Below are 22,099 nucleotides of genomic sequence, written 5' to 3'. Positions count from 1 at the left end.
CCCTTATTAATTCCCATCTAGCTCAAAGTCACAGCCTTCTGGGACTCACCTCCTCCTCCTCCTCCTCCCCTCCCACCTCCTCTCTCTCCTCCTCCCCTTTCACCTCCCTTCTCTCCTCCTCCTCCCCTCCCACCTCCTCTCTCTCCTCCTCCTCCCCTTTCACCTCCCTTCTCTCCTCCCCTCTCACCTCTTCCTCTCTGACCTCTTCCTCCTCTCTCAACCCACTTTCTCTTTCATTTCCAATTCTTCTTTCACCTTTTCCTGGGTGACTTTATCTTCTACTAATGTCTTGATGCCAGCCAAGCCCAAGTGGCCTGCTTGTTGTCCTTCAAATGTGCCATGGATGCTTTTGTCTTTAAACTCAGAGCAGCTCTTCACTCTGCCTTCGACAGTCACACACTTAACTTTGTCACTGGATTAAATATTTACTCAAATGTCACCTTTCTAAAGAGGAATGCTCATTAACACTACTTAAAACTGCAACCAGTCTACTGCTTCCTAAGGCACATATATATTTTTCTCTTTTTTAATCCTCCAGGTATATGATAGAATGTTTGTAGGTTGCCAGTCTTTTCCTCCATTGATACAGAGGCTGATCGTCCCACATAATAACACTAGAACACCGCCTGACTCAAATAGCATGTTCTTGGTAGTTTTTAAACAAAATATATCCTACAATTAGAGTTACAGTCAGTTGTGAACCTTGAAGAGCTGAACTCAGGTCCTCTGGAAGATCAGCAAGTGCTGTTAACCACCAAGTCATCTCTCCAATCCCCAGACCCTAGACCTTTAGAGTTACTGTCATGGAGGCCTGGACTTTCGACTGGTTCAGATTTTATTATAGACAAGACCCAATAATAATAATAGTAATAGTAATAGTAATAATAACCTCAAGTACAGCTGAAAACTAGCTAGCATAGCCCAAATCAAAGAATCAAACCAAACACATACATCTCAGAGACTTGGCTTGAAAACTTAAGTTACTATGCATTAATGGAGTGCTAGCTAAATATGAACTGTCCCCCATGGACTTGTTGTCTGAACACTTGACTTCCAGATGGCAACATTACTGAGGCTGTAGGGTCTTCTGGGGATAGAACTTACCTGGAGGAAGTGACATTGGGGACAGGCCCCTCATGAGGTTCAGCCTGACCCTGCTTTCCTGCCTGCCTGCTTTTTCTGCTGAGGTGAACAAGCAGCTGTCCCACACTTCTGCACTGTGAAGCCACCCTCTGCCATCGCTTTCCTGCCATGCTACACTTTATCACCAGATAAACCCTCCTGTCCTTCCTTCAGGGTTCTGTCGGATACTCTGTCAGCAATGAGGAAAGAAAACAACTAACACACAAGGACAAGCAACATTCACAGCAGCTCTAGCGCATAAGAGGGGAAGACAAAGATGTCTAGGACAGTCTAGGCAAGCTCAAGAGAACCCGAACGAGCTCTGGTGTTGGCATCTGTGCACACACCCATCTTCAAATGATTTAATTTGTACTTGCTTGTGTCTGTAGCATCAGCTGGGGAAGGAGGGGGAGCAGGAGGCACCCTGAGGTGGGTTTTTCTGGTAGGCTCTTGTTCCACACCCCCGATGGAGGGCGTTTCCCAACCTTCACCACTTTTCTTGGTGATTGTTTCATCTCTAGGAGGAAAAACATATTAAAGCATATTATTCAAATAAAGGCAGGATAGGGCCTGGGGAGATAGCTCAGAGGGGAGCAGTGCTTTCTACCATACCTGATGACCCGAGTTCAATCCTTAGGCCCCCATGATGGTAGGACAGAGCTGACACCTGAAAGTAGTTGTCCTCTGACCTCCACATGATTGTCATGTTGTGGGCACACACGTGTACACACACACACACACACACACACAGACATAGAGAGAGACAGAGACAGAGACAGAGAGACAAAGAGTAAAATACAATGTTTGTTTTTAAAGGAGAGGGTGGGGGCAGGAAAGCCAGATCCCAGTTGCCAGCACCAAAGAGAACCACTTCTGGGCAGCCCCAGAATTGCTTTATATGCACTTCTTTCAGGTGGACTTTATGATCTTCCCTGTGATCTAAACCAGGACTGTCAATCGCCTGTGTACCTCTATCAGCAAAGGTCCCCAACACCATATGTGTGTACACCAAGAAAGAGCACAAACCTTCTATCAATTCACAAATACCTTACTGCTCAATAAACTGGAAGCTCATGAGCACATTGAGACCAATACTGGAAAAGGAAGGCCATTTTCCAACTCAGTAATGCCCATTTCTTTGTCTAATATCTTGTAAGATTTAGCAAGAATAAGATATCCAGGTTTATAACTGTCCAAGAGGGAACACTGGAAGTGTTGGACAAGTGTCAGCTTGGCTGTTTTCTTGTAATTGACTAGCATTTGCTATATCAGAATTATTTCAGCCTGAGGTCTCTTTGAAGATTCATTTTTAGGTCACTTGTCTCTTCTAAGGATAATTTACATGTAAGCCATGTAAACAAACTTACATGTTAGTATCTGCAAAAGCAGAAGGGATCTCCCTACCCCTTGCTTTATAAAGGAACCTGCACTTGCCCCCAAGTGAGGCCTACTACATCTAGCCAGGTGGCAGTTTCAGTAGAGTCCTGCCATTCTCCACTGAGATGTCATCCCCAAAGTTGACATCGCAGGCATGCCAAAACTGTAGTGATGCAGGATGAGCTGGATGTGGTGCCATACACCTTCTTTTAATCCTAGCACTCAGGAGGCAGAGGCAAGTGGATCTCTGTGAGTTTGAAGTCAACCTGATCTAAGTAGTGAGTTCCAGTACAGCCAGAGCTGCATAGTAAAATCCTGTGACAAAACAACCAAACAAAAACACCAAACAAACAAACAAACAGATCACGACAGGGTACCCGGTTAAACTTCTATTTGTACAGCCAATTTGTAGTATACCACACAGACATATTTAAACCAAACTAAGACAAAAGTACTTAAAACTCAAATTCAACTGAGTTTTCTATATTTTATGTGCTTAACCTACCATCCAAAGAAAGTCCCTGAGAAGATGAGGATGTTTAGGCCCACCATCAAAGACCAAGTGGCTCGGTGGGGAAAAGGGCTCAACACACAGGGCTGACGACCTCAGTTCAATACCCAGAACTCTTAGAGGATGGATGGAGACAGACAGACACACACACACACATACACACTTTAAAACAAACACAATCCCTGCATCCAGTGATTCAAAGTTCACTCTACCACCCACACCAAACACAGTGCACCATTACTTCTTGAAGGGACCTGTGAGAAAGTCCTGACCTGCACAGTGGGTAGCTAAGTGTCTCCCTCTTCTATGAGAGGCAGCTAGAAGAGCAGTGGATGAATAAATTTTCTTGAACAATCTGTACTTCCTACAGCCTCTGTCGGACTAGGTGAGGCTCGGCCATCATTCTCCCTCCTAACTCACAAGCAAGCTAGCAGTGAAGATTTTGGTACCTTGTGGCCATGGCGGCTCTACGCCTGTTCACCTCAGAGACCAGGTCAGTGTTGGGGAGATCGAAGATCTTTTCCATCCAGCTTTTCTGTGTCAAGCCTCCCTCAGTGCAATGGAGGAATTTAGATTTACTGCACCTGGGAAGCAGGAATGGGATGCAGGTGACAGGGTGCTCAGCTGGGTCCAGCCTGGTGAGTTTTGGAGAGGGCTCTTACTGCCATGTCCTCAAACTTCACTCTCCACGGCCCCATCAAGAAGCCGATATTTCCTCAAACCTGGGACTGGCTGAGGGACAGGCCCGGGTCTCATTGGCCCGTGAAACAAAACACGTGGTTGTTCCAACCAGTAAGTGAAGAAACAAAACAGTCATAACTGGCCATGGTAAGGGAGAGGAAATGGAGGTCCAAAGAAGAGAACTTTGTCTCTCCAGATTGCTCAGCGACCTGTCTTGCGATGTTCTCATCTATTGGCTGTCATTCCAGGGCGGAGGGGGGGGCATTTTTCTTGCAGAGTTCTTTGGTCCATGTAAACCTTTATTACTGGAGCCCTCACCTTCCAGGGGACAAGAAAGGATTAACACAAAACTAGGGCATAGAGTTAAAGCCATTTACTCTGACATACTCAGGGTCTGGATACCAGAGGGTTGATGCTGGCAATGGAAGTATTGGAAGCCTACCCATGGGGCAGTGCTATTCACCACAGGGCAACCGTTTACATGCACTTATTTGATAGCAACCGTTTCTCTTGAATTATGATCTCCACAGGACAAACGGAGCAACCAAGCAAGAGAGAGATTAGGAGGCTTCACTAGGAGGTGCCGAACCAGGGCCCGAACCTGGGTCTGTCCCATGTCAGAATTGGTGCTATCCCTGCAACAGAGGCCAGCAATCTGCAGGTCCTGCCTTTCTGCCATATCTCTCCTTAAGGAGTAGAGTCTGTACACTGCACCTGACCCATGGGGTGGCACTGCCATTGTTATAGCGTGAATTTCAATGACCTGCACTCCACAGCCTGGGATTCTGGCTGGTTGGTTCCTGTGAGGACAAACAATGGACTCACCTCTGTATCCCAGGTCTGCTGACGTATAGCCACTTCCACACTTCAGTTCATGGTATTGCTAAAAACAAAACAAAGAATCCCACTATCATTGTTAGCATTCAGACATCTGTACTGTCCTGTCCTTGGGGTTCTGACAGGATACGCCCTCAGCTGTAGTCACTAAGAGCACCACCTGTGCATATTCACTATGTTTCCTTTTAAAAGGGCCCTGCCCACCTCCCATTCTTCTGTTTCTTTCTTTCTCTACCTCTCTCTGTTCCTCCATCTCTCTCTCTCTCCCTTCCTCCCTCCCCCCTCTGTCTTCCCCCCATCCCTTCCTCCCTCTCTTCCTTCCTCTCTCCCCCTCCTTTTCTCCTCCTGCTGCTCCTGTTCCTGGAAGCCTGTCTCCCCTTTCTCCTTTTTATGATCCCTTTCCCTAATTAAAAAGAAAAAAAACAACAACAACCAGAAAAAAAAACCCGAACTCTCTGCTTGAACCCTGTCTCATGGCATCTTTCACTCAAAGCTGCTTTTCTTAAATTACAACAATCATTACACTTGGTACCCACAGAACAGCTACACCAGCTCCTCAGAGAAGGAAAGGGCCAACAAGTGACCAACATCCTCATCTCCTTTATACTCTTTTATCCTCCTGGAGTGAGTCTCTCTCCTGAACTTGAGTTGATGGGATTAATATGCACCTGTAGCTCATAGCAGCTAACACAAATGTTCTCTATCAATGTAGCCTTGCAAAATGCCCCCTGTTGTGGCACAGAGAAGTTGGGGCTCCTGAACAGAGAGGGACTCTGTATGTTACTTGGGCATCAGGGAATGCACAAGCTTTGACCATGGTGAACTGGCCTGGCAAACATGAAAAAGCTGGTTTATAGCAGGGAGGTGGTGGCACACGCCTTTAATCCCAGCACTCAGGAGGCAGAGGCAGGGGGATCTCTGTAAGTTCAAGACCAGCCTGGTCTACAAGAGCTAGTTCCAGGATAGCCTCCAAAGCCACAGAGAAACCCTGTCTGGAACACCCAAAAAGCTGATTCATGATCATCTGTTTTCTCAGAACCAGCATAGTCAGTGACCCTTCCCCTTCCTGAAATGACTTCTGATGAACTTAGGCAGCAGAGGCAGAGCTCTTGGAAATAGAGGCCAGCATGGTCTACACAGTGATCTTAGACCAATCAAGATTTCGCAGTAAGATTAAAAAAAACAAATTACGTCTGTCAGGGTGGCAGGTATATGGGGCTTTAAAGTGTTAGTGGTTGAATTCCCAACTTCCTCTTCTGAGCTGAGTGACCTTGAGCAAGTAACTTAACCTCTATGAGTTTTGAGTTTTGTATCTGTGAAAAGAATACCATCTTTCTCCTAGGGTAGTTATAGGAAACTATTTGTAAAACAAAATTCTCTCCTTTATTTACAACAATATTTACAAATGTTGAAATAATGCTTGACTATATAATGTTCAGATCAGGAATGAATATAGGAATGATTATTTGAATGCAGGGAGATAGAGGTGTTTCCACTGCCATGGGTAAACCTGGTCATCCCAAACCCAATTTCATAAATTTTGAAAACAGGAGCCCTGCTTCTTCCTTTTGTATCTCAGAGCTTAACAAAGTTGAACTCCCTGGACCCTAACAACTACTTAAGTTGAACTAGGATATTGAAATTTCATCTTTTAAGCCAAAGCTCAGACCTGGAGTCTCATGATCATTAGGTAAGTGTTCTACCACTGAGCTAAGTCCTCATGCCCTTTAACCCAATTCCTAACTAGCATTGTGCTCCTATCTGTTTTTTTAGCCATGTGATTTCTGAAGTGCCAAAATGTCTAAAATGTGAAGGTTTTCCAATGTATGATCCCCTCCCTCCCACACCGTTGCATTTGCTTTAAGGAGCCAGAAGCAATTACTGTATGCAAATTTCAGAAGAGCTAGAGAAATTGTACTGATTTCTCAATATTTTTAGGGGGATGGTGAGGGCAGGGTTTCGTGTATCCTTGGCTGGTCTGACCTCAGATTTGTGAGACTGACTTCAAACTCAATATGTAGAAGAGGATGACCTTGAACCCCCTAATCCTCTTGCCTCCATCTCCCTATTGCTAAGATAACAGCCCTGTGCCTCCATGCTCTGTAAATGCAGTCCTGGGAACTGGACACAGTCAGGACTTTGAGCACATTATGTGAATGCTTTTGCCACCTGAGTGCTAGCCCCTGATCCTCAGGTAGCTTAACACAGCCTGCTTTTTGTGTTGCTGTTCAGGCTTAACAGGAGCCCTCAGGAAATTTGTTGGAGTTCATCTACATCCAAAGTGACTGGCAATAAAAACTGTCCAGAAACAGTAATTGTTTTTGAAAAATCATTACCTCCTACAACAGTGGTTCTCACCCTTCCTAACAGTGTAACAGTTTAATACAGTTCTTCATGTTGTGGTGACCCCCAACCATACAACTATTTTGTTGCTACTTCGCAACTGTAATTTTGCTATTGTTATGGATGGTGATGTAAATATTAGATATGTAGACTATCTGATACACAACCCCCAAAGGGGTTGAGACCCACAGGTTGAGAACTGCTGTCCTAAAGTATGGTGTAAGATGTGACACACTCATCTTAGGTCCTCACCCCCAAGCAAGAGTGTTGAGGGCTGACCAAACGTTTTCCCCCAAGGCCGTGATGTATGGAAAAGGAACCATAGTTCCTTGTCTAAAACCAGGAACAAGATTGGCAGAGCTGGTAATGGCCTGGGGCCCTTGGGGGAGCTGTGGCTTCACATCCTAGGAACCACCTCTCCCCACTTTATGGGACTGTGGTTATCAGTCGCAAGGCCAGGGCCAAGACTGCTGTTCACTCAGTCTGTAATGCTCTTGAGATGCTTGTGTTCCCTCTGCAACACTGTTGAGTAGCTTCCTGTTGCCTCCCTCCCATTAGCTGAGAAAACAGAAGCTTATGAGAACTTTCACCCCCACTATTCCCCCGCCCTCTGTCTTTGTGTTTGTGTTATTTGTCCTCCCGTCTCTCTCTACAGCCTCTGACCATCCAAACTGCAGAGACTTGAGACGTTTGGACTCTTGAGCTACCTTCAGGCTGTGTAGAGAGTGCCATGGTTGGAGCTTTTAGGAATCACCTGTGTTTTGAGGTGCTGTTTTGGTTGTACAGTGCATTTGTGACATCACTGCTCTGTGTAAGTAGCCCCTCACTCACACTCCTGTTAAGCAATCCCAAGAAAAACTCATTGGTTCACCAAGTTGGACTCTGGTGCAATCATTACTTTGGTGTGGTGTGGTGTGGTGTGGTGTGGTGTGGTATGGTGTGGTGTGGTATGGTGTGTGTGTGTGTGTGTGTGTGTGTGTGTGTGTTGTCTCCCTAGGAAAAGTCCATACAACATCGTTCTTGATAATCAAACTTCCCCTTCCTATTGGATCTTTCTCATCAGCATGCAAACCTGCTAACTTCCTAATCAAACCTTTTGACCCCACTTTCCCCTACGACCAGGTAAATCAACAAAAACTTTTTGTAAGAGCCTCATCCAGGGGTTGCGGCAATGACTTGTTTAGTGGGTAAAATGCTTGCTGTGTAAGTAGCAGGGCCTGAGTTAGGATCCCAAGCACCCACTTAACAGCTGGGTACAGCCAAGCATGTCTGGAATGCCAGTGTTTGAGGGATTGGCATGGGGAGACAGTCAGATTCTAGGGGCTTGTTGACCATCTAGTCTAGAGGAAACAGTGAGATCCAAGTTCAGAGAGATCCTATCTCAAAAAATAAGGTGAAAGGCAGAGGTGGTGGTACACTTCTGCAATCCCAGCACTAGGGAGGTAGAAGCAGGCAGATCTCTGTAAATTCAAGGCCAACCAGGGCTACATAGTCTCAAACTAAACAAATAAATAAGGTGGAAGGCAACTGAGGAAGATATCCTTCTGACTGCCTACACCCCCTCCCCCGCCCCCTCCACACACACATAGGGGCATAGCACACTATCCACCCACACCCGGGGAGGGGGGTGGAGAATATGAAAGGAGAGGGGGAAAAGAAAATGTCATGCTCTCCTGGATTTTAGAGTTGCTGATGAGGAATGTATTTCTCTCTGTACCCATTTTTCCATTACATCTTTTAATATTGAGTTTTTGCTTTGTATTTTTTTGTGTGTGTGTCTGACTACGATATGTTATAGACAGGTTATTCTCTGGTCATATTTCCTGGGATTATAAATACTTTTAGTGCTTGGATGCACCAAGCAGACACTATGTGCACATACATACAATTGGGCAAGCACTCATATACATGAAATAAAAAGAAATCTTAAAAGATAATGGTGCTGCTTAGAGAATGGTTTAAAAACACACACAAGGGAAACACAAGGAAAAAGAATAAGTGTTAGGATAGAGTCTTTCTGGATCCACAGTGTGTGTTGGTGGCAGGGTTTGGGAAACAGTCAATTGATTTATGCTGGTGTCGAGCCTATACTGGATAAGTAACATCCACTTCAACAGGCTTCGCCTTAGTGGCTTCCCTTCTTTATGTACTAGTGGCCTCTGCTGGTCACACATAGCTTTGCAGCGTGTGTGGTCTGGACAGGGTTTCCCACCTCTTGTAGAATTCCTAGATTGTCGGATGCAGGTAATAAACAGCTAACGTCCCAGTTGGCGCTGGGGAGAAGGAAACAGAGAAGCAATTACAGTACTGAGATCCGATGGACACACTTTTCTTTGTACTTTTGAAACCCACTAAGCATTACCTAGAGAGATGGCCCAAAAGATGTCGCATGATCTTGTTGCAGCTTCAGAGTTCTCTGGACTTTATAGCAGTGAACCCCACAGCAGTTGGTGGCTCCAGTAGTTGCCCCATGGCGAATGTCTAGACTCTGGATTATCAATCTCCAGAGTTTTTCTCAGTTGATGAGGTCTGAGGCACGGAGGGTGGGGCCTAGACACTTCCCTTGCTGAACTGGATTGACTTGCTATGGTTTCTACTTTTATCCACTTGCCAGCCTCCAGCATAGCCACCACCAGCTTTCTTGAGCTGCCTCACACGGGAGCTGTGGCAGATTGTATTGATGCGCTCCTACTTGAGATTGTTTCCTCAGCTCCAGCCCATAGGATAGCTCAGTTTTAAGTCAACAGGTTTCCTTTTGAGAAAACTTTCCACTGCTGGCCATCTCGGCTGGGATAGCACTCTCTGCAATTCTGCAACTGGACTTGAGGTGTATTAGCAGTTATGACTTGTGAACTGGACCTGGTGTCTGCACGAGGCTGCCAGGCTTACCCATTGGATGAGGTTTCTGCTGCCCTTCCTGCATCCTGGAGCTGGCTGGCTGGTGCTGTGTTGTTTGCCTTTTTCTTTGGTGTGTCTCTCTCACATTTCTCTAGTTTTTAACTCCCCCCCCCCACTTCTTGGTGTAGGTTTCTGAACTTCTTTGCAATTGTCTTTTATTTCTTTTTCCTCCCTTATCCTGATGTCTTTTTATTTATATTTCTTTTTAAAACTGATTTATTCTTATTTTATGTGCATTGGTGTTTTGCCTGCATGTATGTCTGTGTGAGGGTGTCAGATCCTGAAGTTAGACAGTTGTGAGCTGCCATGTGGGTGCTGGGAATTGAACCCAGTCCTCTGGAAGAGCAGTCAGTGCTCTTAATGACTGAGCCATTTCTCCAGCCCCCCCATGTTTATTTCTAATTTTATTAATTTCACTCTTAGTTATGTAAGGATTTATTAGTATTGCTCACCTTTTCAAAAATTAACTCTTGGTCAATACGTTTTCTGACAATTTCAGATACATGTACAATCTATTCACTCTCTGGGACTCACCTAACTCCTCCCAGACCCACTTAATGTCATGTCATAGAATAAATCCCATATATATGGTATTTGGTTTATTCATTCTATCAAGTCTGTTCATTTAGGCAACCCTGACTACTACACTGGCCCACCCTGACATCTCCCCATCCCATTTGGAGCTCTTCCTTTGGGGTTTAAAAGTCCGCTGTGACTCAGAGGGAAACGAGCTGGCAGCACAGCAACGGAAAGGCCAGGCATTTAATTATTAACGAAGACACCCAGCGAGGAAACTAAAAGAGCTCAAGTTTTTATTGGACAAACTAGGAACTTAAAGAAAGGACAGTGAACAGGAAGAGGGGAAGGCAGGGAAAATATAGAGGGTGGAAAACAGTGGAGAATAGGAACACACAAATCAGCAATAAAATGGTTATTTCTTTCTTGTTGAGATATGGACAGATAGGCTTCTAGTTATCCTCAGTTTGTTTACTTGTTTGGAGGGCAGAGAGAGAAGCACTAATCACTTCTCGGCTAGATTCAAACTAGTCAGAAAAGAAGGGGTTGTTTGGACTGCTCCTGACTTTTCTTGCTTGTTTTCGAGATGGGGTCTCTTTGTGGAACCTGATTGTCTTGGAACTAGCTCTGTGGACCAGGTAGGCCTCGAATTCACAGAAATCCACCTGCCTCTGCCTCTCCAGTGCTAGAATTAAAGGTGTGTGCCATTACTGCCTTTGAGAGCACACCAGCCACAATCACAGCTCTTGCCATTGTTTTCCATATACGGGTGAACATGGAACTCTTAATCTGCTCCTACCAGCTGAGCCTACAGACCAAGTTGGGTGACCCTTTATACAGAAGCACTCTGCCACCACCTACAAAATGTTAGGTAAGTGGCTATGCTTGTCACTTGGGTATATGTGGAAAGCAGTCCAAAGCAGACCGTGCTAGGACTGTAGACAGCACTGATTGACAGCCTACCCATATGTCACAGCCCACCTCTAGCATTCACACTGGTCCTGGTCCACTTCAGAGATTGGGCTGCAATTTCTAAACAGATGATGCTTCCCCAGTGCAAGCACATGTCTTCCTTTACTTGTGTCCCCAGCTCTTGCTTCCAAGCTACAAGTTGGTGCTGTTGATATTCAGGGAGGCCACTCCTTTAGTTGGGGTTAGAGTAGGGTGGGGCCTTTGGAGTCTGTTGAATATAAAAGACAACAGCAGCAGTCTGTCCAAAAAGGGGAGTTGACATAATACATGGCTATCTGTACACGATGGTGTCTTTTTCTCCTCCCCTTGGCTTTTGTTTTTTAAGACAAGGTTTCTTTACGTAGTCTCTGCTGACCTTGCACTGGCTCTGTAGACCAGCCTGATCTTCAACCCAAGATATCCACCTGCCTCTGCCTCGAGAAACATGATGGTCTTAAGTGGAGAAGAGGCTCCTTTTAAAGCTGGGAGAGTGGCTTCATTAAGAGAATGAGGGAGACAGCTATCATGAAGAGATGGTGATGGCAAGAGTGGCAAAGGAACCTCTTCAGAGCAATCTGCTCCACAGCTCCAGAGAAACCTGGGATCAAACCTGACACTGGAGGGTAGGGTGGCATTAAGTCGCACTCTTGATTTTTTTTTTTAACCCTAGTGCACTTGACAAAGTGTGATGTCAGGTACCATGAGAGCTGTGAAGTCACAGCAGACTGCTTAACAGAGCTGCAAGTAGTGTTCCATGACTTGGGTTACAGGATCTGGATTAAAGGTGCAGACCCATGCTGCATCACTCAAGTGTGATCATTCAATTTTATTTTAGCAGAGCACCAGGACTGCGTAGCTGCTGAGTCACCCTTTCTTTCTCTCCTTTGCTTAAAGCCCTGTTGATGGAGACTCTCCCACTTCTCTGTTACCCAATATTCATTGTCCTTATCCACCCCTCCATTTGTGCCCACTATGTTCTTCCACACCACACCCTGCTTCCAAGGAAACACAGGAGAATGCTGCCTCTCCACATTTGACACTTAGCAGCACATTCCACCTTGAGGGCCTCAAGTCAAAGGTACCATACTAAAGCAACACATTCTTGACCCATAGGAACTTGGTCAATACTTGTGCTTTTGAAGTAAGTTTTGGACTAGCTGGCTACAAAATACAAAACTGAATGCTAATAAACTATATATAAAATAAGATGCAATGGCAGCGCAGCACAGCACAACAAAAAACAAAACAAAGGCGACTGAAAATATACCCAAACAAGTTCCATCCTGGCAGTTTCAACTCACAATCTTTAGTATATCCTCACTAAACCTTTCAGATCTTTCCTCCAGCCTAGAGTCACTTCTAAATTTTAAACAATGAAAATAACTTTTCAGATTATACCTACCCTCCTCTTATCCTATCATTCTTTCATCATAAGCACAATTTATTAACGGAGTGGAGAGAAAAAAAGTTGAAGAACTGTAAATTGTCCTTACACTAGTGTTTATCAACCTTCCTAAAGCCATGACCCTTTAATAGTTGTGGTGATCCCTAACCATAAAATAATGTTTCTATTTTATTAACTACTTTTGCTACTGCTATGAATTGTAATGTAAATATGTAACAGGCAACCCCTGTGGAAGATTGAGACCTCACAGGCTAAGAACCACTAACTTACACATATGCTAACATTTTTCCATTGCAGACCCCAGCAAAAGTATCATTGGTGTTTTACACAACTGAGTAGCACATACTGGTGTGCAGACACAGTGCAAGCTATACAGACTTTTAGCCTTTTCTGATCTAAAACTTAGGAAGATTAAATTTAAGGTCAGAATATACAAAGCAGCAGTGACAGAAGTGACTTAGTAAAGAAGGCAAATGTGATGTGACTATAGCTTTGTCAGGGTTTCTCACTTCTCACCACACTTCTGATCCCTTGAATTAAAGCTCACCCAATGTCCAAGTATTTTAAGTGTGTAAGAACTACAACATCCACAGGCGGCACAGATGTTAATGACTTGGTGCTTGTCTCTGAAAGCGTCTAGAAGCTGCCTGGAACAGACCAAATCTTCCAGAGCTTTGCCAAGTCAGTAACAGTAATGACTGTGAATGTGTCAACAAAAATACTGAGAAATACACAAACACACATTCAGGTCTACTCTTGGTCCTTCCATTTCTATCCAAGAACGGTAAAACATATTGTTTGGCAGTTTAAACCATCAAGATCAATCTTTAGATTTCTCTCAGATTCTAGGCTGTTTTCTTCTGACACTGGGTTTCTCTGTGTAGACCTGGCTGATCTGGAACCCCCTCTATAGAGCAGGCTGGCCTGGAACCCAGAGATTCACGTGCCTTCTGAGGGCTGGGATTTAAGGCCTGTGCACCATGCTGAGCTCCCTAGGTCTGTCCTCCACAACCCCCTCCCAGGGTCTCAGACTTTCATCCTAGCTCAAATGACCCTGAACTCCCTCCTGGTGCTTCCCTTGCTTCCATCCCCCAATCAAAGTTGGATAACCCTGAGAACGGGCCTGGACCATTACCTCCACAATACTGACTTTGACTCACCCAATCTGAATGACAACCAGAGTGTAAATGTATTCTTGGTTATGGTCTTTGGTACATTAACAAGCCTCCTTCAGATTTTGGAGTGAATTAGAAGCTCCAGGAGTCATTATTTATTTAGAGAATACTTTATTAGTTTTTGTAATCAAACCCACGTAGATAAGACCTTACATATTTAATACAGTGCGTTACCCCTGTACAAATGGAAAAAAAATTAAGTTCAACATTTCTAGACCAATATGGCTGTTAATTTCTGTACAATGCCAACTCAACACGGTAAACTGGGATACTTTTTTCCAAAGTTGACAGCACAGCTAAAGTTTCCAAAAATTCAAATTATATATATGTATATATATATTTATATTTATATAAAAGACCAATAATAGCAGTATGTTATGCGTCAATAGCAGCAACAGCTTTTCCAGGTTCTGCAGTCATCTGAACAAAATTGTAGAGACATCCAGCACACTCCATTAAAAAAAAAAAAGTAAAAAACAAAATCCCAGAAAACAGCACAGTTCTGTTACTCTTGTGGTACCTGGCACCATTTGTTTTTGTTTTTTTTTGTTGTTGTTTTTTAAATTAGCTTCTCAATCATCATCTGGAAAGAAAACATTCTGAGCAACATCATTAAAAACAGGTCTGATAAAGCACAGTCACTACTACATATCATAAAGCAGGTACAAGCTATTTTACATTCACAGAGGTATGATACAGTACTGTCCTAAATCTATAACACTAGAGGATACAATTTGAAAGGCATTATTTGAGACTTGATTCTACTTTTCCAGCAGAGGGCCCAAGGATGATATGACACAGCTCTGTAAAGAAACACTCTTAGACAGGATTTCCTTTCACTAGTGGCACACTTCTGGGGATTCATTCTCTCCATGAACATCAGCTAAAAACCGTTTCTTTAAAAAAAACAAAACAAAACAAAACAAACAACAAAAACAAAAAACGGAAGAATGCCCCTAAAACAAAACCCTATAACCACTGGATTCATATGAAGATGACCTAGTGGAGACAAGCAAGGTCTCACCTTACCAACACGTCATCAAATGATATGTTTAAATGGTGAGACCGCCAAGGAAAGGAGATGCCAAGTAGTGCTTCAAAGTTTCGGACCACAATCAAAACACAGCATCATTTTAAACAGAAGCAGAAGCCAAATGTTGCTCATTTGAATATACTTAAGAACGCTGACATCACCATTTAATCATCTGCTCACTCATCCAGGAAGAAGGGGAGATCAGTTACTACTGTACTTTATTGTGTTCAACCAAATCACCATGTTACAAAAATAACAAGCTGCCGTAATAAAAAATAAGGCTCCTCTACCCAGCACCAGTTAGCATCATTTTACTTTCAAGCCTAGAAATGCCATAGACACATCCAAAGAACAAAAGGGAGCAAAAAAACAAAACAACCCCCCCAAAACAACCCCAACAACAACAAAAAACCCCACAGGTAATACATCAATGGGACCACCCAGTGCCCAACTGAACCACTCTGTGGTATCATTTTCCTCCTTTTTCTGGTGTTTCATTTAATCATAAAGCTCCTTAGGTCTAAACTGTATGCACTTATAGAATGTGTGCACATACTTGGATATAAACCGACTGAAGATGCATGTCAACCAAGCAAATGTTACATAGTAGGTGCAAGCCTGTAAAGCCTCATTTTAACTGGTATAGCAGCTCTATCAGTAGAAAATGCTCTATGCTCCTTGTGTATCTTCAAGCGCTACACAGGATAACGTCACAGACCATTTTACCCCCTGGCTGCTGGCATTGTTTTGACTTCATTTTCCCTGCCCCCCCCCCCCAATGCCCTGCAATAAACCAAAGCTTTTAAGATTTTGTTTCTTCAGTTTTGATGGCCTGAGGTTTGATTGGTCCAGTTCTAACAGGTTTGGTGGTTATGGTGGGTGCGGGAGGTGGCTTTTCTTCTACTTTTTCCTGACAGGCACCAGGAGGGTCCGTCAGGGTTTCCGGAGGTTTACTTGAATCACTGTCTACTTTCTGGGCTTTGCCTCCTATCTGTTTGCTCTGTTGTTGTTCAGAGAAGAACCGTTGCGTGGACTGAAGAACCTCTGCTCTCTGCTTTGCCTGAAAAAATATGAAAACAAGTACTGAAAATACTGCAACATCACCTACTATTACCAAAGCCTGTCAAATCAATCTCAGTTCATATTTTTGTACCAATCACAAAAATCAGTTTTCCCTAAGTTGGTTTGACCCCATTGGTCTGGTCTTTCAGTTAATGCATAGGCTTCTTCCTATCTTTGAAAACATTCCATGTGGTTTTTAAAAAAACACCTGAAACAAGACCACCTCCCACCATCTTTCTAGTGTCTGCCCTTTTATAAATAGTAAAATACACATTTCTGCTGGTTAGTATTTTTTGGGGGGGAACAGCTCACTAATACCAAACTATTCAGGAAGACTGCTTGCAAATCTGAAAACATACATGTAATGTAACACTTAAAACTTCTAGTTATCAATATGTGGTCTACAATAAAATGAAAAGGAAGCACTTATATTGTGGCATTACCAACACCTAGGACCATATGTCTTGTGGCTGAGTCCTCTTCCCACAGCTCTCTTCTGCAGGGGAAGAGCATCAGAAATTAGTAACTACAACTTCACTTGATCACTAAGTTCTGATAGCTCCTACCACATTCTGAGCTGGTAATATTAACCTTAGTTTCATTGACTATGTGCCCCCAAAGAATATACTTACGTTAATCTAAATTATAGCACTATAATATATACAATTACAACTTAACTTTCTACCCCTCTTGCACATAAAAGAAAACAACAAAAACTCCTTCACACTCTACAGGTAGCCTATACTATCTAAAGATCTAAAAATAATTTACAAAATTTGTTTTCTCCCCATCCCACTAATATTATTAAGCTCTATCTAATGCCATTTCTAACCTGAGATATGCTTGAAAATCAAGTGGCAAATAGCTAGGAGCAGAAGACTACACAATCTGCAAAGCTTTTGGTGCTAGCACTTTTAATAGTAATAATGGAAACCCTGGGCACAAAACCTAACAAAACTAAGTGAGGTGCAACAAGAATTCTAGAGATAGTCTTTGTATTTGATTACTCAGCATTAGAAACACAAAGGATATCAACCAAGACATTTTAGTCAATTAACTGAATTCCTTAATTAGTATTATCACAAACATGTTTCTAATTCAGAGTAAAGCATTTCTGTGTACATTTCTCTACTTGTAAGCACTAAACTTTCCTCTATTCTAGTCTAATCTTATGTTGTGATAAGACAGGTAAAATTACTAAGATTCTTAAAGTCAACCTTATAGTAATTACAGAAATAAACTCCAACTGGTTATACAGGCAGATGGTTAAGTTTTATGCTGAGAACTGTCCCCACACAGACTCCTAGTGACCTCAGCAAACCCATGTTTATTTGTGCCTTTCATCATGAAGGATCCCAAAGTGCTTTTCTGAGTTTCATCTATAATTGCATTCTGGAATATACCACCTCAGGTGGCAGGCAAAAATCAAAACAAAACAACAACAACAAAAACCCCACCAAAACAAAAACCGTGGAAAACAGTTTGAGATGAAAATTACTCAAATGACATGTGAAGAAATAAAAATCAAGATAGCTAACATGTCTTACCCATTCCAGAGTTCACATAACCATGATTATGTATTATACTGGGTGGGGCAGGGGAGGTCAGGGAGGGAAAGTGGGGTGAGGGAAGAAACAACATAGGATAATTTGTAATAAACTTTTTAATACTTAAAAATAATGCATCCAAACTAAGATGTCCCTCAAACACTTATTTCATAAGCAATTCATTTGGATATAGTCTAAATGTTAATTTGATTTCTGACTACAGTGGCAAAAAAAAGGGGGGGTCGTAAAAAGGAAGAAAAGGTAAAGATATAAAGGAGAAAAAAATGGGGAGGGGGCCGCGCAAATAAAAGTAGTTAGTTTGGTTAAGTCTGATAAAGATAATGAATGCCTGGATACATGGTTATGGGTCCAGAGGCATTTTAAGACATGGTTCAGAGACATTCTCTTGCTCTGTTGGCCATTAACACTGTACTAACCTTCATATCTTGTTCAGCCTTCAACGCAGCCTGGGCCTGATTACCTCTGACTCCAGATAGTGATCCACAAGGACCCCTGGCTACATGTGGCAAACGAGCATGGCTCATGAGGCCTGTGGTCAGCGGAGGAGGCATCTGACTGGCCAGTGCCATTGGTGGCCTCTGTACAGGCGCTGGGAAGGTGTTAGTATGTGGGGCTCTTACCAATGGAGGGACCAGGTTAGGCTGAGAGAGAATCTGAGTGAAAAAACAAAACATACAACATTGAACTGTTAAAAAAAAAAAAAAGCCAACTAAACCAAGTTGGCTTATCCCAGAGTAAATTTGTGCCCATTCTGTCAGTCAAAGTTTTTGGATCGTGCCATTCCATTAATAAGGACAAAGAACAAACAGGCCATGCTTACAAAGTTTAACAGAAAAATTAGGCAAAGCATGCTATGGCACTTCAGCTGCAAATTCTATGGGGGATATAGAAAGGCTATAAATAATTAGGGCCATGGTATTGTTAAAGGGACAACTGCAGAAAAGCACACTTCTAACCTAAACATAATCTGAAGGCAAAGTATAGTAACTCAACCTATGTGTTTCTTAGGAACCAATTCTAGTTTATGAGTTATCGATTTTAGTCTTCAATATGATCAGTAAAGGGAGGAGAAGCAAACATTTACTTAAAACAATCTGAAAATTTTACTCAACTACACAGATACCATAAAAACAAAAACCCACCCACTTTAGGCCTGGAAAACTTAAGCACCGGGACCCTTCGCTGAAAATTAAACGTCTTCAAAAAAAAAAAAAAAGACAAAAGGAATAGGACTCTTAACTGGCAGAGCTGTGTGGGGAATCTTGATATTTCTAACATCTGCTTTAAAACTGAACCACTTCCACTGTCTATAAAAAATAAAAATATACTGAGTACCATACATCCACTGTTAAAACCAGACAGGTTTGCATTCATAGGTGCACATCTTAACTGGTTCACCATGTTATGATTGTAAAACCACAACTTAGTCAGATCAGTTACCATTTACAAGCAGTATATTCATTCTCCCTGGGATCTGCCTACCTGAGGTGCAAACTGTGCAGGAAATGGTTGTGTCATTCTCACAGTGGCAGGGGCTGACTGGAATTGCTTCTGATAAACAATGCTGTTCATTTTGCTAGACTGGCTGTTTGGACTTGTTGAAGTAGCCCTTGGGAAAAGAAGTCACTGGTCAGTAGAGTAGTGCCAAGTAAATAATGCTGTTACATTTTTTAAGACATTTTCATCACATTTAATTGTTAATTGAAAAAAAGAAAAATCTCATGGGAGTGCTATTAAGAGAAGCAAAGATGAGGAAGAGTTCCCACACATGTATTAAAGAATGTTCTTAAAACACAGTGGTAACAACTTAGATAAAACTAACAAAATAGCCGGGCGTTGGTAGCGCATGCCTTTAATATCAGCACTCGGAAGGCAGAGGCAGGCGGATCTCTGTGAGTTCGAGGTCAGCCTGATCTACAGAGCGAGTGCCAGGATAGGCTCCAAAGCTACACAGAGAAACCAAGTCTCAGAAAAGCAAAAAACAATCCCCTCAAAAAATTAACAAAATGAATGTCTCAATCACTTGTGCTAAACATAGGACTGATAATATATTAGGTGTTAAAATTTCATTTTTTTAAAACTATATTGCAATTCCCTAAGCAAATTTAAATGTTCACCTTACCGAAATGGACTAGATGTTGGCGTGGTACTTCGACCACCAATTGGAGGTGTCCCTGGTTTGATATCAATGCCACCCCCAAAAGCTTTTAGTTCCATTTCAGACATCTAAGAAAAACACAAAATAAAGTTAACATTCCTTTAATTTTGTAAGCTAAGTGTTGTGCTTAACGTACTATATATGATGGTTAAACTATACAATCCTATAGTTGGTTTCAAATTTCACAGTCCCTGGGTCAAGCATACTTATAATTGAGAAATCAGAGAGTACTAATGTTTCTATAAAAAAAAAACACTCTGAATTCTTTGTTATTAGACAAAAACAGGGATTGGAAAAAAAAGTAGCAAATAATAAATAGTAAGAAAAACACAAGCAAAGCATACATGCATATGAGGTATTCTGTGAGGTTGTAAAAATTGATATTTTATTTCTATTATATCTCACTTATATTTTTATTTAGTTCGAGCACACTTCCTCACCCTGAACACGGAGGCCAGGACAATTTGTGGGTTATCGGTTCTCTCCTTCCACCATGGGGGTCCCTGATGGTGGATTGAACTGGGGTCTAAGCCTCGGTCGGGTGACTTTATCCGATGAGCCAGCCAACCATCTTACAGTTCTTTAAAGCTACACCTGTTTTATTGTGCCCAAGCACATATGCTCATGTTTATGCCAAGGCGTACATGTATTTTACTTTCATAGACAACACAAACAGAGCATATATATCCTATTATCTCTAAACACCCAAGTATCACTTACTTTTCCTGTGGTTGCCATCATGTTATGCTGTGTTCCAGCAGGGATTAATCCTCTGAAAGGCTGGCTTACTTGTGCAGGACGGCTCAGGCTCTGAGCCTGTGCTTGTGGTGTTGTGTGCTGTAACTGGGGTTGAAGTGTCTGAGGCAAAGCAATCAGAGGCTGTCCTGTAGATCCAAAATTAGTCAAGGAAAGCTGAGATGCTGGTAAAGGTACTGTAACCTAGAAAAAGCAAACAGAAACTGAAATCATTTGCTTATAATTATTGTGCATAAAACATCTACATGTATACACAGAGATCTTTAAATCCTTTTAACAGTATAAGAATATTCTCATCAAATCTTTATTCCCTATTCTCTTCTTCCACTTTAAGACAAAACCTCACTATGTAATTCTGGCTGGCCTTGAAATCAGAGATTTGCTTGCCTGTCTTCCTAGTGTGGGGATTAAAGGTTATGAACCACACACTCAGTCTTAACTTGTATTAGAGGTCTGATGACAACATACTACTTAATAACAGGGACAGGTGTCATTATCACATGAACATCAATCAAGATTAAAGTTCTGTATGTGTTAACTGTAGTGAAGAAAGTATATTAAGTGAAATAATGACTAACTTTGAAGATATTCAGAGCACATGTCAAATAAACAATATATAATTCAAGCAGTGAAAGTTACCTCCACCAGTATTGCCGTATTATTGGCAGGTTTGGTCAAAATAAGTGTTCTTAAGAAAAAGAACGGTTTAGTTTTCATACAAACAACTTTTCTTTGTCAATATTAAGTGAGGATTAATGTCTTGCCGTTCTCTAGCCTTCTACAATGTGTAATAATGTCAGAACATTCACTTCCCATTTAAGGTGCTGTCCTTATTGCCACTCTTTGTTACGGTACCAAAGTATTATATTACATTAACCTGTACGGGCATGTATCACTTATTATATTCTCTTTCTCTCTGTCTCTCACTCTCTCTTTTTTTTTTTTTTCGAGACAGGGTTTCTCTGTGTAGCTTTGGAGCCTGACCTGGCTGGCCTCGAACTCACAGAGATCTACCTGCCTCTGCCTCCCTAGTGCTGGGATTAAAGGTGTACCTGGGTGCGTGCACCACTACCACCTGGCTCACTTATTATATTCTTGAAAAAGTGGTTTTCAAACTTTCTTCATGGATTCTTTTCTTATAAACGGTTATATGGAAGCTCAGCTCTTTTTTTTGGTTGTGAGTCTAGCCTTTAACGGTTGAGCCACCTCTCCAGGCCGGAAGCTCAGCTTAAAACAAACAAACAAACATCACAAGTAAACTAGAATGAATTAGAGGTGGGGGTATAGTGAAGAGCTGGCTGATCACAGGCTTCAATGAAGCACATTCTGCCTCCAGTGGAGCTAATGGAATCCTCAGAGCAGTTCAGTCAATGCTGAGAACCACTTCCTCTATCTCCGTTCTATGTTACTTTCCAAAGAACAACAAAAGCAATAAAAGAATAATATAGAAAACTGAGGAAATTTACCATGCCATAGTTTACCTGCTGGAGAGCACTTGGTGATTGGGCAGTATTATAGAAATTTGTCTGACCAGGCTGCTGTACTTGTCCAGAATAAAGATTTGAGGCCTGGGTAAGATTTGCTCTTGCCTAGAAACATTTACAAGAAAACAGAAGAAAAACTGAGAAGGAAGTTCCCATGCAAGCTGTATCAACTTGATCATTTTAAAACAGAAGGTCTTAGTTGGGTGTGGTGGCACACACCGT

At 42.4% G+C, this 22,099-nt stretch overlaps 1 protein-coding gene and 1 long non-coding RNA gene across 2 annotated transcripts in view; both read right to left on the bottom strand.

Moving 5' to 3' along the window:
- Positions 1–1,505: 1,505 nt before the first annotated feature.
- Positions 1,506–5,115, bottom strand: LOC110341110. The gene is made up of 4 exons (XR_002383004.2): positions 5,065–5,115; positions 4,517–4,574; positions 3,460–3,594; positions 1,506–1,639 (listed from the first exon to the last, which is right to left on the bottom strand). It is a non-coding gene; the product is annotated as an uncharacterized LOC110341110 (long non-coding RNA).
- An 8,795-nt stretch (positions 5,116–13,910) lies between these two features.
- The window catches only part of Prrc2c (proline rich coiled-coil 2C), a 71,851-nt gene continuing 63,662 nt past the window's right edge, over positions 13,911–22,099 (bottom strand). Inside the window, 6 exon segments of the mRNA XM_013114306.3 lie at positions 13,911–15,909; positions 17,896–18,132; positions 18,962–19,088; positions 19,602–19,705; positions 20,358–20,576; positions 21,875–21,982. Of these exon segments, the coding sequence (XP_012969760.1) occupies positions 15,652–15,909; positions 17,896–18,132; positions 18,962–19,088; positions 19,602–19,705; positions 20,358–20,576; positions 21,875–21,982 (1,053 nt within the window). The 3' untranslated portion in view covers positions 13,911–15,651.

Source organism: Mesocricetus auratus, unplaced genomic scaffold (genome assembly GCF_017639785.1).
Source record: "Mesocricetus auratus isolate SY011 unplaced genomic scaffold, BCM_Maur_2.0 Super-Scaffold_100676, whole genome shotgun sequence".
Classification (NCBI taxonomy): Eukaryota; Metazoa; Chordata; class Mammalia; order Rodentia; family Cricetidae; genus Mesocricetus; species Mesocricetus auratus.
This window is presented reverse-complemented; position numbering and strand designations above follow the sequence as displayed.